This window comes from Gopherus evgoodei, chromosome 19 (genome assembly GCF_007399415.2).
Source record: "Gopherus evgoodei ecotype Sinaloan lineage chromosome 19, rGopEvg1_v1.p, whole genome shotgun sequence".
Lineage (NCBI taxonomy): Eukaryota > Metazoa > Chordata > Testudines > Testudinidae > Gopherus > Gopherus evgoodei.
Window position 1 is genome coordinate 1,842,936 of NC_044340.1, and position 16,403 is coordinate 1,859,338.

Consider the following 16,403-nt stretch of genomic DNA (forward strand, 5'->3'; position numbering starts at 1 on the left):
CTTGCTGCCCTCTGCTGGACTCTCCAATTTGTCCACGTCCCTTCCGTAGTGGGGGGAACAAAACTGGATGCAATACTCCAGATGTGGCCTCAACAGGGCCAAATAGAGGGGAATAATCACTTCCCTCGACCTGCTGGCAATGCTCCTACGTATACAGCCCAATATGCCGTTGGCCTTCTTGGCAACAAGGGCACACTGCTGAATCATATGCAGCTTCTCGTCCACTGTAATCCCCAGGCCCTTTTCTGCAGAACTGCTGCTTAGCCAGTCGGTCCCCAGCCTATAGCAGTGCATAGGATTCTTCCTTCCTAAGTGCAGGACTTTGCACTTGTCCTTGTTGAACCGCACCAGATTTCTTTTGGCCCAATCCTCCAATTTCTCTAGGTCACTCTGGACCCTATCCCTACAATCCAGCATATCTTTCTCTCCCACCAGTTTAGTGTAGTCTGTGAACTTGCTGAGGGTGCACTTCATCCCATCATCCAGATAATTAATAAAGATGTTGAACAAAACCGGCCGCAGCACTGACCTCTGGGGCACTCCGCTTGATACCAGCTGCCAACTAGACATGGAGCCGTTGATCACTACCAGTTGAGCCTGACAATCTAGCCAGCTTTCTATGCATTTTATAGTTCATTCAGCCAATCCATACTTTTTAAACTTGCTTGGGTAATGACACTGCTGAATGATGTGACACTTGCTGTAGTGACACTGCTGAATGATGCAGTGTAGAAAAGTTAGTGTATCCCTGCCAAATGTGAAGCAAAACCCTTCTCTTTCCCTGTCATGGAAGGCAACTTTGTCTGTAACAAGCAAGTTTACTTTTTGCAGATCTAAACCACTTTTTTTCAAAAAAAGCCCTTTACCTTTCCAAAAATGATCTGTCCTGTGGTGTAGGTTTCTCATTGTGATGTAAGCACAGTCTGAATGAGCTCTCCCCTGACATCTTGTGATGAGCTGTTGAAAGAGGACTTCAGGAGCTGATCTTGTTTGCATGGGCACACCCACCATGCCTAGGTGCTCAGCATGATGGGATTGCTTGCCCAAATGATCATTTTTCATAGAATCATAGAAGATTACAATTGGAAGTAACCTCAGGAAGTGATCTAGTTCAACCCCCTGCTCAAAGCAGGACTGACACCAACTAAATCATCCCAGCCAGGGCTTTTTCAAGCCTGGCCTTAAAAGCCTCTAAAGATGGAGATTCCACTACCTCCCTAGATAACCCTTTCCAGTGCTTCACCGCCCTCCTAATGAAATAGTTTTTCCTAATATCCAACCTAGATATTGGGATATTTTGGTTGGTGTTGGATCCCCAGTCTCCTTGTTATTGAGACAGGAGTTATAAAGTGTTGTTATCCTGGTTGTGTGAACCAATGGTAGCAGAACTGTGCTTGGTGTACCCTGATTGAGGGACTCACCCTCAACTAAACAGCACTCATTAGGCAGAGGACATGGGTTCCAAAGCCCAGTGAGTTCAGAGAGGGTGGGGGACTGCTATTCATGCCTGGTGGTGTGGGCCCTGGCTAAGGGCCCCAGACACTATTTGATTCTTCCTCTCATGACTGTGTAAAAACTGATTAAGATTCAACGGAGAGTCTTGCTACACCCTGCAGAGCTGAAATCACTGATACCTAGGTCTAAGCATTAGACCTGCTTTGACACAGTGTCTCTGACGCAAGAGACTGCCCAGTGTTAACCAGCAGTGAGGCTCCCCCACTAACAGCTAAAATCACTGAAAGTGGTATTAAATGGTGGGACCTGAAGACATCTGGCTGATGGGCTGGCAGAGAAGCACGGAGCACTGATCAGCCTGTAGGATGGCTGGCAAAGAGGAGCAGTGAGCGAATGCCCAGGTAGCTGAGCGAGTAACGTGCCTTCTTACCTCCCTTCACCGAGGATGAGAGGTGAGCTCTTCAGATGCACCTCTGAACTCTAGGTCTGCACTGACCAAGGACAACAATTGTGAGTGGGGTGCAGAGAAGGGATGCTGGATTTAAGAAACTAAGGGAAAAGGACATTGTCCAGCTTTCTTGGGGGGGGTCTTTTGCTCATAGTTTATGTTTATGAACCTTGTTTGTGGTGTTTTCTCAATTTAATGCCAGGTTACTTCCCTTCTTTCATTAAAAGTTTATATTTGCTATACTCAGACTCTGGGCTTATGAGAGGGGAAGTATTGCCTATTAGAGGTGCCCAGGGAGTGGTGTGTAATTGTCCCAGGTCACTGGGTGGGGGCTCAAGCCAGTTTTGTGTTGTATTGTTGTGAAGGAACCCATAGATACTGAACCTGTCCCTTGTTGCTGCTGACTCTGACCGGCAGAAGGGTTAGAGTATTAAGCACAAAATTTCTTCCTTGAAAATTTCTCCATCATAAACTCTAACAAACCGCAATAACTGGGCAGTGTCATGTAAATCGCTTGAATTGTCCACTGCGAGGGTATTTTTTACATCAGAAAGCAATACTGACAAACAATCCTTGTAAACTACCTCCATTCTTTACACTCCCATGGAATCAGACAGGGAAACTTGCTTCACACGGTTCACAATGACATCTCTGTTTTTATCTCCAGCAAAAAGCTCCTCCAGCATTTCCAATGTGCATTCCTTCACAAGCTCAGCATCCAGCAGAGGGTTTTTCTTTTTAGCTAGTATCCACATTAAAAGAGAAGCAGCTGCTGCTTTTCCCTGTGCAGTAACTGATATTGTGAGAACGACATCTGAAGTGTGATACGAAGATTTGCAGTTTTGTCACATCTTGCAACACTGTCGGGAGGATAGGCCATGTTCAAATTACAGTGCTTTGATTCAAAGTGGTGCCTCACCTTGATGACCTTACAGATGAATACCGTGGTTTGGCATATTAAACATAAAGGTTTTGCATATAAATGGCGCGGCATAACAAAAAAGAAAACTCTCTGTCCAGTTTGGGTTAAAAACTCAGCTTTTATTGTTGAGTTTGCAACATTTACTCCCACTTGCATTCATTTTTTGCTCCATTTCTATCACTAATGAAAAAATGCGTGGTGGCCTGGGCCAACCTTAGTGAAAATGGTGTCCTGGGTGTATTTGTATTTTGGCATCCTTTGTCATAAATCTAAAGGGAAGGGTAACAATCTTTATGTATACAGTAACATAAAATCCCTCCTGGCCAGGGGTATAGAATCCCTTTACGTGTAAGGAGTTAAGAAGCTCAAATAACCTGGTACCTGGTTGACACCTGACTAAAAGGAGCAATAAGGAAAGAAGACACTTTCAAATCTGGGTGGAGGGGTATGACACAGTAGGGAGTGACCTGGGAATGTCGACTAGTTTTACCGGAACTGTCTGCATGGGGGAGAGGGAGTGAGATGGCTGCAGTAGAGTTTTCAGTTTTGGAATGGCTGGGGATTGGAGGGAACTCCAAGGCTGGGGTCTAAGATCCCTCCCCTCCAGAAGGACCTGACTAAGGGGTCCTGTTTTTGCCTACATGCTCTGGTTTGGACTGTGTTCCTGTCGTCTAATAAACCTTCTGTGCTATTGTCTGGCTGAGAGTCATGGTGAATTGCAGGAAGGCGGGGGTACAGGGCCTTGTCTCCCCCAAACTCCATGATGCGGGGGGAGAGGTTTTGTTTGGGCTCTCTTCGTTTATTCCCTCGCTGGAGGGAGAGAGAGACCAGACAGGAAAAAAACATCTCCTAAAAACATACCTGAAATGAGCATCTAAAATTACAGAAATTGTAAGGTAAGGCAAGAAAATGCATTAGATTATCTTCTGTTTTATCTCTTGAATTTTCCCTATGCTAAGAACGAGTTTTATTCCTGTTTTTTGTAACTTTGAAGCTAAGCCTAGAGGGGAATCCTCTGTGTTTTAAATCTTTTTATTTACCTTGTAAAGTTACCTTCCATTTTAATTTTGCAAGCGTGTTTCTTTTACTTTTTAAAAAATAAAATCCTTCTTTTAAGAACCTCATTGATTTTCAGTGTCCTAAAAGCCCAGGGGTTTGGTCTGTGCTCACTTTGTAACCAATTGGTTAGTGTGTTATTCTCAAGCCTCCCCAAGAAAGGGGGTGAAGGGGTTTTGGGGAATATTTGGGGGAAACAGGGACTCCAAGTGGCCTCTTTCCTGGATTTTTGTGTAAATCACTTGGTGGTGGCAGTTATACCATCCAAGGACAAGGAAACAATTTGTGGCTTGGGGAAGTTTTAACCTAAGCTGGTAGAAATAAGCTTAGAGCGTCTTTCATGCAGGTCCTCATATCTGTATCCCAGAGTTCAGAGTGGGGAGGGAACCCTGACACCCTTTGAGTTCAGCCCCAAGCAGCGGGGCTTGGACCGGCAGCACCAAGCAGCAGGCATAGGTGTAGTTTGACTTCTATATTTGGAAGTACAGGACCAGTGGGGCTCAGGCCATCCCAGCATGGCAGGGCCCAGGGATGGAGCACCACCTTCACCCCCAACTCACCTCAGCAGGCCACCCAGCCTATCTGGGTTGGGAGGGCACAACCAAAAATTGTAACTCAAAAAGTCTGAAAATCACTCAGTGTGCAGGGAGGAGTTATCTAGGGACTGTGTGCAGGCAAGGGTGTAGCTTAGGATGCCAGCAGGCGGTAGTTAGGGGCTGTTTGCCAGGAGAGGTGTAGCTAAGGGTGCAGGCAGCGGGTAGCTAGGGGCTGCTTGCTAGGAGGGGTGTAGCTCAGAGTGCAGAGAGGGTCATAGCTCAGGGTGCAGGGAGGGGCTGTGTTTTAGGGGATGCTGCTGCTGCGGGGTCCAGCTGTGCCCTTGGTCCTTAGCTGTCACAGTGCGGGCAGCTCTGCTCCTTGTGGCTGTGTGCATGCTAGCCAGGCTGGTCATTACCCAGCCCACACGGGGAAACTGACTTGGTTGCACGGAGCGCTTGGTGTCACTGTTTGTGGCCCTCCCCCTGGATATTCCTGTGTCCCCCTACGGTCTCGGACCAGCCCAATATCCCTCTAGGGGGCACAGAAGAACATTTGCAGGGAGGCAAGTGGTGATGCAAGGTGCTCTCTGCATCTAGATCAGTTTCCCCAAGTGTGCTATGCTGTGAGGCATCTCAAGCTGCCTTATTTTTTAAAGATGAGCTGGAGGGCCACACAAGAAGTCTTGGAGGGCCACATTTGGCCTGCAGGACACCTACTGAGTATCACTGCAATAGAAGGCTTGATGTAGCCAGGAAAATTTGTTGACGCTGGAACTCCCTAACCCAAGAGTGATGCAGTCTGAACAGATATTTGGAAGATCATTAAGATTATTAAACAGCAAAGGAGAAAACACCCCTTCTGCTGAAAATATAGAACACCATAATTAACACCAGTCTCAAACAAATACGTCCTGTCAACAGAGAACATCCACACCTCAGTGTGCAGATTTCTGTTCTTGTGAATCTAAACTCTGGAATTTTTCTTTCTTTCTTTTAGCTTTTTGTTCTAATTCCGAACAGAAACAAATTCACCATGGAATAAAAATTGCATTTTTGACCAGCTCTAGAAACAAGAGCACTGCTGTGATGTACCGTATACATTAGCAATCACTAGCTGCATTGTTCAGTAGGCTAGCAAGTCCGTGCTCTACATTGTTCTGACTGTGTCATGGTGGAAGGTGGTACAAACATCCTCAATGTCACTCTCAAACAAACAACAGCATAGCTGACAAAACCTCCATTACACACATATGAGGCTGTTACTTTTATAGTTCCACATTATACATGCTTTTCAATTATCAAGGGAGGGTGACCTAAATTCATGCAGTTTGTGAGAGATCTGTTCCAATCTCTGACAGGCACTCCATTCTCACATTCTATTATTCCTATTTCTCAGAATGGCTAGTGAACACCATATCACTTTATGCATTTACATTCTTCCTTTATCAAACTGAAAATGGTGTCCCAGAACCTGTTAGGGTTTGTTTTTACAAGTAATGCAAAAAAGAGAGTCTGGGAAGTACCTCTGAGTCAGAAATATTGCCATTCAACACCTCGATATCAGGGTCCCTCCAATCCTCAGTGACTGATGAGATGTAATTGTCCGTTAAAGCATCCCAAACCCTGAAAGAAGAAAAACATGTTAACAGCTGCCAGGTGGGGCCAACCCTGCCTAAAGGATAGAAGGACTCACCTCAAGAAATAATTGTCTCAGCATGCTCTTTTCAAAACAGCCCTGAAACAACATTCATAGATTTTAAAGCCAGAAAGGACAATTTTGATAATTTAGTCTGCCCGCCTGCATAACACAGGCCAGAGAACCTCAGCCAATAAATTCTGCATCAAACCCATAACTTCTGTTTGAGCTATGGCATATTTTTAGAAAGATATCCATTCTTGATTTGAAAACTTCACAGATTGAGAAACCAATTGTTGATTACCTTCGCTGTTAAAAAAATAAGTGTCTTATTTCTAGTCTAAATTTGTCTAGCTTCCACTTCCAACCTTTGGACTTTTGTCTACTAGTTTAAGGAGCCCTCTGCTCTCAGAAATCTCTTTCCCCTGCAGGTACTTGTAGACGGTGATCAAGTTACCTCTTAACCTTCTCTTGTATAGACTAAATAGATTAATGTTCTTTAGTCTCCTATTACAACACAGGGATTCCAGACCTCAGATTATTCTTATAGCTCTTTTCTGAACCCTTTCCAATTTTTCAACATTAAAGAGACAAGACCATGAAGGAAATGGAAATACCAGTGCACCATCTACTACATTCTGTGTGGCTGAATGACCAAAGCAGCAGCAAAATCAGCTCCTTCAGAACAAGGATTTAACAGCCAAGCTCAACATGATAAATTGCAGCAATTAATGCAATCTCTGACACCACTCCCTCTAGATCCAGCCAAAAATCAGCTACTAACAAGAGGATTTTTAAGTATTAAGAGTTTTGCAGCACAGGTGAAACTATTACAGAGAGCTCTCTTTAGCCAAACGGACTGGTAGTTACAGTCTGCTCAAAAAGGAATGAGGGGAAAAAATAGCACTTTAGCCCAAACAAAATGGCTGCAGCCAGATACCAGGTCCAAGGCACTGAAGCAACAGAATCAACAACTACCACTACTACCATGATGGTCATAGGGATAGTAGAAGTAATTGATTAAAATATGATGATTGTGATAGGGAAAAAATGGGAAAGAGGCAATCTGTTTCTCACTGCAAGGTATTCTGGATGGCCAGCAACAATGACACATGGACTGAACTTCAAGGGGCGCTGAGATAGGGAATGACTGTGGCTCACCCCAACCCCCAGACAATTCTTTGAATTCTGGCTTTCCTCCTTGCTATCTACTTTTGAAAACAAATGTAAATTGAAAACACAGTAGGCCACCCCCCTCCAGCAGATAATGATTGACCATGCTCTATTGTAATTAGACTGCATAACTATAAGAATAGACAAGCAATTTCAGCAGGTCATTTACGAAGAAAGAGGATGGTCTCTTTTGCCTCTGTCTTGTCTGGAGATCTAGCTATATATGTGCTGTATGCATAAAACACAGGAGGCTCACTGAAACATGAGAATGTGCACAGCATAGTTAGAACATTCAGAAAATTAATAGGGAAGTGTTTAACTAGCACTAGGCACAAATAAATGGTGATTTTCTGAGATTTATAACTCAGACAAATCTGGGTAGATTTTCAAGAGTGCAACACCTTTGACCTATGAACTGACCCTTGCCAAATTTCAAACCTCTGTTAAAAACAATGGAGACAAGAGAGCTGTTCACGGAAATGGTTGGGAAAATATTTAACATTGCCAAATCAACTTATTCTTCTATAATCTTGTTTTCAGAAACAACTGAATCATTTTTTGCTGAAACTTTTTTAAAAAAAATCAATCTTGGCACAGATCCAGAGTAGAAATTTTCAGCCTGAATCATTAAAGTTTGGCAAAGTTATAAGTAAATGAAAACAGAGGTTTCAACAAAAAGTGCTAAACAACTTTATCTACTGCTATTGCTACTGTTCTACCAATAATAATACCAAGAGGTAAATAGTGGTGTGCTGTGACCAGTGTTCAATATATTTATAAATGATCTGGAAAAGGGGGTAAACAGTGAGGTGGCAAAGTTTGCAGACAATACAAAATTACTCAAGATATTTAAATCCAAAACAGACTGTGAAGAGTTACAAAGGGATCTCACAAAACTGAATGATTGGGCAACAAAATGGCAGATGAAATTCAATGTTGATAAATGCAAAGTAATGCACATTGGAAAACATAATCCCAACTGTATACACAAAATTAACGGATCTAAATTAGCTATTACCACCCCAGAAAAGATCTTGGAGTCATTGTGGATAGTTCTTCAAAAACATCTGCTCACTATGCAGCGGCAGTCAAAAAAGCTAACAGAATGTTATGACCTGTTAGGAAATGGATAGATAAGTCAGAAAATATCATAATGTCACTATATACGCCCATGGTACATCCACACCTTGAATACTGTAGGCAGTTCTGGTTGCCCCATCTCAAAAAAGATATATTAGAACTGGAAAAGGTACAGAGAAGGGCAACAAAAATGATTAAGGACGTGGAACAACTTCCATATGAAGAAAGATTAAAAAGACCAGGACTTTTCATCTTGAAAAAGAGATGACTAAGGAGGTATATGATAGAGGTCTATAAAATCATGAATAGTGTGGAGAAAGTGAATAAGGAAGTGGTCTTTACTCCTTCACATAACACAAGAATGATGGGTCACCCAATGAAATTAACAGGCAGAGATTTAAAAGAAGAAAAAGAAAGTACTTCTTCACACAATACACAGTCAACCTGTGGAACTCATTGCCAGGAGATATTGTGAAGGTCAAAATTATACTAGAGTTCAAAAAAGAATTACATAAGTTCATTGAGGACAGGTCCATCAATGGCTATTAGCCAAGATAGTCAGGAACACAACCCCATGCTCTGGGTGTCCCTAGCCAGGGCTGCCCAGAGGATTCAGGGAGCCTGGGGCAAAGCAATTTCGGAAGCCTCTTCCATTAAAAAAAAGTTGCAATACCATAGAATACTATATTCTTGTGGGGGCCGCTCCGGGGCCCGGGACCAGGGGCAAATTACCCCACTTGCCTTCCCCCCTCTGGGCAGCCCCGTCCCTAGCCTCTGACTGCCAGAAACAGGAGTGGACAACAGGGTATGGATCACTTGATGATCTGGAAGATGTTATGGATTGCACCTTCAGCAAGTTTGCAGCTGACACTAAACTGGGAGGAAGTAGATACACTGGAGGGTAGGGATAGGATACAGAGGGACCTAGAGAAAATAGAGGATTGGGTCAAAAGAAATCTGATGAGGTTCAACAAGGACAAGTGCAGAGTCCTGCACTTAGGATGGAAGAATCCCATGCACTGCTACAGACTAGGGACCGAGTGGCTAGGCAGCAGTTCTGCAGAGAAGGACCTAGGGGTTACAGTGGAAGAGAAGCTGGATTTGAGTCAACAGTATGCCCTTGTTGTCAAGAAGGCTAACAGCATTTTGGCCTGTATAAGTAGGAGCATTGCCAGCAGATTGAGGGACGTGATCATTCCCCTCTGTTCGGCATTGGTGAGGCCTCATCTGGAGTACTGTGTCCAGCTTTGGGCTCCACACTACAAGAAGAATGTGGAAAAATTGGAAAGAGTCCAGCAGAGGGCAACAAAAATGATTAGGGGGCTGGAGCACATGATTTATGAGGAGAAGCTGAGGGAACTGGGATTATTTAGTCTGCAGAAGAGATGAATGAAGGGGGATTTGATAGCTGCTTTCAACTACCTGAAAGGGGGTTCCAAAGGGGATGGATCTAGGCTGTTCTCAGTGGCAGCAGATGACAGAACAAGGAGTAATGGTCTCAACTTGCTTTGGGGGAGGTATTGGTTGGATATGAGGAAAAGTTTTTCTCTAGGGTGGTGAAGTACTGGACTAGGTTACCTAGGGAGGTTGTGGAATCTCCTTCCTTAGAGGTTTTTAAGGTCAGGCTTGACAAAGCCCTAGCTGGGATGATTTAGTTGGGTCTGGTCCTGCTCTGAGCAGGGGGTTGGACTAGATGACCTCATGAGGTCCCTTCCAACCCTGATATTCTATGATTCTATGATTCTAGGATGACTGCCTGTTCTGTTCATTCCCTTGAAGCACCTGGCATTGGCCACTGTCAGAATACAGGATAATAGGCTAGATGGACCACTGGTCTGATGTTCTTATATAAGAGAACTGAAACAAATAAGAAGAGAATATGTCTCTTAATTTGAGAGCTGAGTGTAATGTTTCGAGCGAGTACTTTATTCACTGAAAAATACAGTTTTGGATGTCCCAAAACTGTTCACAAATTTGTGTCGAGTTCATAAAATAATTTTAACTGAACCAAAAAAATTCAATTGTTTTGGTAATGTCAAAACAAAATGTTCTTATTTGATCTGACTTGAACATTTTATTTTCAGTTTCAGGTATTTTGAGAAAAGCAAGGAGGATTACGTTTGCAAAAAGCCACAGGTGAGGACCTCCTTTATACTAGTGCTCTGTTATTCTGCTGAGGTGTGAAAGACAAAGGTTCAATGCCTGATGGGAAAACCAGAATTTACCGTAGTATAGGATTGCCCTAGCCACTGGAGTATTCTCATATCTGGTTTTCTCAGTCTTTCCAGCTGAAACTCTTCCATGATGTATAAAATAATTAAAAATTCAATGGAGCAGTGACTTGATCTTGGGGCTCCCCCCTCTCTGGTGGGCACCCTAACTAGTAGGACAAGGTGGAGTCATTCTTGCACTGTGGTTGTGGCCCAATGACTAGTCAGTGTAATTTATACTGCTATTAACTGTCATTCTTCATGACAGTGAAAAGTATTTGGGCAAGGAACTAAAAGCAAAAATAACTCTATGGCGTGATAGTTTGGACACTAGGCTGTAAGTGGCCAAACTTAAAAGCTGTTTCTGTGAGAAAGGTTAATGGTGCATAGGTAGTGCACCTACAATGATCAGGTGCTTCTGGAGGCTTTCCAGTCTACTTATTGCTATTAAATATTTACAGCACAGTAGAACCAAGAGGCACCAATCAGAGTCAGGCTGCACTGTGCTAAGAGATGTAAAGACAGTTACTGTTTTGTGGTTCGCTGTGGAAGTGCTATCTTAACTCTGAACTACTGGGGTTCTAACATGTTTTTAACTCTAATACTCTTGAAAGGCAACACAGACTAAAACACTGATGTGTGTGATGGACCCACAGGGTACAACGTGACCTGTGGGAAAACTGTGCCCCCTTATCTCACCAGCCTGGGCTTTCTCTCACAATGTTATGCTGGTGACAAGCCGCAAATCCCTCCAGGTGCTTGCTCTCACACAGCCTCTACCATATAGAAAAAAACCCAGTGAAGTTACATGAATGCTTTCCAAGCCACTCATGAACTGTGCACAGGGAGATGCCAGCATATTTTCCCCAGACTCAATCTTGTACCCCAGAAATGTCCTATCTTATACTGCTCAAGACCTCATGAACAGTACAAGCTCACTAATTAGTTTGCCACTTCGCCAAAAGATAGTGGACATGCACCAGCTTTCGTAATCTGACCAGATTCCCCAAGCACTTTAAACAAAACTCACTGGTTAAAATAAAACATTAAAATAAGATTATTAACAAAAGAAAAGTAGATTTTAAATGATTATAAGTGTTAGGCATAGAGGTCAGAGATCACTATATAAGAAATAATAAATAAAATTGCAGTCTAAATCCTGAACTTTATCAGTCTAAGCAAGATTTGCATCAAACAGCTTTTCTCACCCTACTGGATGCTACAAGCATCTCATAGTTCTTAATATACAGGCTGAATTTCCCTCTCAGCCTGGGACCAGTCTCTCAGTCCAAAGTCTTTGTCTTCCCAGTGTTCTTGTTGCCTTCAGAGTAGGTGGGGGAGGAGAGATGTGATCTCATGATGACACTGTCCCTTATTTTATATTCTCAGTTCATGTCCTAGGAAAGATACTGGCCCAGACATGTCCTGGTGGAACTTGCTGAGTCACAGAGTTGAGCAATCCCCAGGGTGTGGTGTTTGCACAGCTGTCTTCTACTAAATTATAAATCTCTTATTTACAATGTCCCAGCTGGCCAGTGGTCCTTTATCACCTGCCTGGGTGTGGGTCACAACCCTTGTCGCCACGGGAGAGCCAGCAGTGGGCGTCTCCCAGACTCACAACATATTTCAATAACAACCATACAGCAAAATCTCATAACTTCATGCACAATAATGATATACATATTTTGACAGAATAATGAATTTCAGCAGGTCATGATCATTTATATAATACTTTACATGGCATACTTTGTATGACATATCACAACTATATACAAATGATGATCATGGGGGTTACAAGGTGCTATTTTGAGGTACAGTGCATCATAGTGTGCACGTACCTTTGCATCGTCTTAGCAACATTTTCAGTGTGGAAAATTCCTTAATTTTTTAAAGATCCTAATATAAGCTGGGCAGTGCAGGGGTTTGTGGAGCATTCTTCAGTGCATTTCAGTGTATAACAGTCACAGGAGGAGAGACTCTTGCACTTCCAAACATCCATGAAGATCTATTCAGGTCTTGGAGGCTGACCCACTGACCAAACTGGAGATGAGGGACAATAAAATGATCCCAGGAAAACTCTGCACAGGAACCTCACATTCTCCTCTCTCCTCTTCTATGGATTTTAATATGGGAGGGCAAGATCTGCACATTAACTTTTTCTTTAACTGGAGCTCATTTCTGAAGCTTTTTGCCGCATTAGTGGGGTTTTGTTTGTTTTTACATATTGTTTGTAATTGTTTTGATAACACACAGAAATTGTGAGCTGTTTTTCCTGTTGAACCCAGATGGAGCAAATAATAGATGTGCTTGCAGAAATCAAAGCTGCCCAAGAAGCACTGAAGGCTGCCAAAAGTAATTAAAACAAGACCTAAAACAAGAGTTAGAGACTTGGAAACATCTAGAGGTTGCCCAGAAAGGACTGAGGAGATGACCTGTGGTCAGAAATAAAAACAGTTTGGGGCAGCAGCTACAAAGTGTCCAGGCATATTTGGAAGCCCAGCTACAAGATTCCCAGTCTGGACAAGATAGATTGATGAGGTGACCATCAACCTCATTAGTAAGGACCAAAAGGTTTTCCAGGAAATAGTGATGAACAAGGAAACTTTGGCCAATTCAGAACTTGCTAAGAGAGATGGGCACAATACAACTATGAACTTGCTCAGAACTTGCTAAGAGAGATGGGCTTAAGGAACTTAAAATTCACCTTGAGAAGGAACTCCCAGGGTCACCAACCACTATGGAAGTTAGCCATCCGGTTGAGAAATTGGGCCAGATAGAGAACTTACGTAAGACAGGACAACACTTTTCTACCTCATTTGTAGCAGTCACAGAAGCCCAGAGGATATAGGGTAAATTTTCTAAACTTGAGTAAAACAACACAATACAAAACAATAACAATATGATACAAAACAATAACAATAAATAATACAAAAGTCCCACTTTCTTTGACGGAAAAACTCCCTGGAAAGTTTAATATCACTCTGGAATTTGAACAAGAAGTCTGCGTAGTTGGTTTGATGCAAAGATTTTAAAACCAGATGGGACATTATATAGTCCGACTTCCTGTATAGCACAAGCCCTAGAATTTTGTGAAGTTACTCCTGTATTGGGTCTAATAACTTGTGTTTGTCTAAAGTATATCTTCCAGAGAAGCATCCTGTCTTGATCTGAAGATTTAAAGAGATGAAGAATAACAAACACGTCCTTAATAAAGACACTGGATTTCTGGCTTATTATAACAATCTGTAACTCACTAATTCTCCCCTCCTGCAGATGTATTAACTCACCACTTCCTCTCCAATGGTCTCTTACAATGTGTGTTAACTACTTGTGCTAAACAACCTATTCCACCTTGTATTTAGCAGTAACGCCTTTTCTAGACCTGAAGAAGAGCTTTGCAAGCACGGAAGCTTCTCTCTTTCACCAACAGAGGTTGGTCCAATAAAATGTATTACCTCACTCACCTTATCTCACTATTGTGGCACTGCAAAGGTATATCATGTTTTCTGCTTTCCCCCATCCACTTGTCTGTAACCCTGTCAAAGAACAACTGTGTGACTGAAATGAGAAAATCACTACACTCTCAAATGAACTCACGCAGAAAAAGGAAACAAGACAAAAACACCATATTGCCCTTGGGTGAATGCTTTTCACAAACTCTCATTGTTAACATTTTGTATTTCTAATTTGAATTTGTCTATTTTGGCCATGATTTTCTGAGGCCTGAGTCATGAACATAGAGGACTCAGAGAATTATAGACCAGTTAGCCTAACTTTGATACGTGGAAAGATATTGGAACAAATTATTGAACAACCAATTTGTAAGCCCCTAGAGGATAACCTGGTGATAAGTAATAGCCAAAATGGGATTTGTTAAGAACAAATAATGCCAAACCAACCCTCTATAACACTGAGAGAGAGAGATGCACAACTGTTTGCCCTCCTGCCCCCAGTATTAATACATACTCTGGGTTAATAAGTAAAAAGTGATTTCATTAAATACAGAAAGTAGGATTTAAGTGATTTCAAGTAGTAACAGACAGAACAAAGTGAATTACCAAGTAAAATAAAATTAAACATGCAAGTCTATGTCTAAGAAACCGAATACAAATAACACTTCAACAATTCCAGTAAGCTTCCTTTTAAAGACTAGTTTCCTGCCAGTCTGGGTTCAGCAATCACTCACACCCCCTGTAAGGACTGTCCTTTGTTCCAGTTTCTTTCAGGTATCCTTGGGGGTGGGGAGGCTCTCTCTTTAGCCAGCTGAAGACCAAATGGAGGAGTCTCCCATGGGTTTAAATAGACTTTCTCTCATGGGTGGAGACCCCCTCCTCTCTCTTATGCAAAGTTCAGCTAAAAGATGGAGTTCTGGAGTCACCTGGGCAAGTCACATGTCCATGCATGACTCACAGTTTTTACAGGCAGAAGCCATTGCCCACATGGTATCTTGTATGTTTCCAGGAAGACTTCTTATGTGGATTGGAGCATTCCAAGATGCATTGTTCCTTAAGTGCTTCTTGACTGGGCACTTAACTCTGCAAATTCCTTTCTAAAGAAGCTGACCAAATGCCTTACAAAGCTTACTTAGAAATCAAGCAAGTATACAGACAATATTCATAACTTCAAGTACAAAAATGATATATGTGTACAAATAGGATGAACAGATTCAGTAAACCATAACCTTTATAGAGATACATTACATGGCACATGTAGCATAAAACATACTCCAGTTATGTCATATTCCCATAAAGCATTACGGGATACATCATCACAAGACCATACTCCAAGAGTAGTTTTCAATGGTTCACTGTCAAACTGGGAGGATATAACTAGCGGGGCCACACAGGGGTCTGCCCTGGTTCCAGTACTAGTCACTATTTTCATTAATCACTGGATAATGGGGTAGAGAATATGCTTATAAAATTTGTGCATAACACCATGCTTGGAAGAGTGGCAAGCAACTTTGGTGGACAGAATTAGAATTCAAAATAACCTTCATACATTGGAGAATTAGTCTGAAATCCACAAGATGCAATTCAATAAAGACAAGTGCAAAGTACTACACTTAGCAGTAAAAATCAGATGCATATATACAAAATGGTGAATGACTGGCTATGTGGTATTATGAGTTAATTACACGAGTCTACAATTTTTGAGAAGTCGTCTGCTTCAGAGATAAAATGTGATATTTATTATGTATTTTGATGTGCTGAATTCAAATATGACAATTAAAACAACGGATTGCTACTGTTTCTAAGATATTTAAGTTTTTACATTTTATGTCTATGTATATTGTGTAGATAGCAGAGTTTTAATCATAAATTGTAAACCTAGGTCTTTTCATGTGTTTATGGTTGCTTTAAATGATAATATTTCACCTGTCCTGTTTATGTAACACTTTAAAAATCAGCAAAAGGGTTATATATATAAAATTTATTATGAAACAAAAGGCAAAAATCTATTATGTGCATAGTTTAGTCCTATTCAGTGTCTACTCGGCGCTTCTTGGCTTGTCTCTTGTATTTATTAAATGGAGCATCTCTTGTCACTGTCCAGCAATAGTCTGCAAGCATTGATGGGCTCCATTTGCCCTGATAGCCTGCCAGGAGATTCCACTGCTGTAGTCTGGAGCCCAACAGCTCTGCCTTACTCTTGGGTAGTTCCAAATCCCTGATAAGGTCATTCAATTCACCTTGTGTTATGAGGTGTGGTTCAGAGGAGGAGGATGGGAGAAAATGTGGGTCCTGTGACATTGATGGTTCAGGACCAGAAGTTTCATCCTCTTCCTCTTCCTCGACTGACTCAAGTGAGAATGATTCTGGTGCATCAGAAACAGGCAGTCCTTCTCCGTGGAGTACTGGGAGTATAGCTGATGGAATGTTTGGAT

General features: G+C 42.1%; 1 protein-coding gene across 2 annotated transcripts in view; it reads right to left on the reverse strand.

The window, feature by feature from the left end:
• FEZ1 (fasciculation and elongation protein zeta 1) overlaps nucleotides 1-16,403 on the reverse strand; it is a 153,759-nt gene that overhangs the window by 109,561 nt on the left and 27,795 nt on the right. For both annotated transcript variants that reach the window (XM_030538517.1, XM_030538518.1), the window contains exon 3: nucleotides 5,941-6,040. In XM_030538517.1, the coding sequence (XP_030394377.1) occupies nucleotides 5,941-6,040 (100 nt within the window). The remainder of the gene's footprint in view (nucleotides 1-5,940; nucleotides 6,041-16,403) is intronic.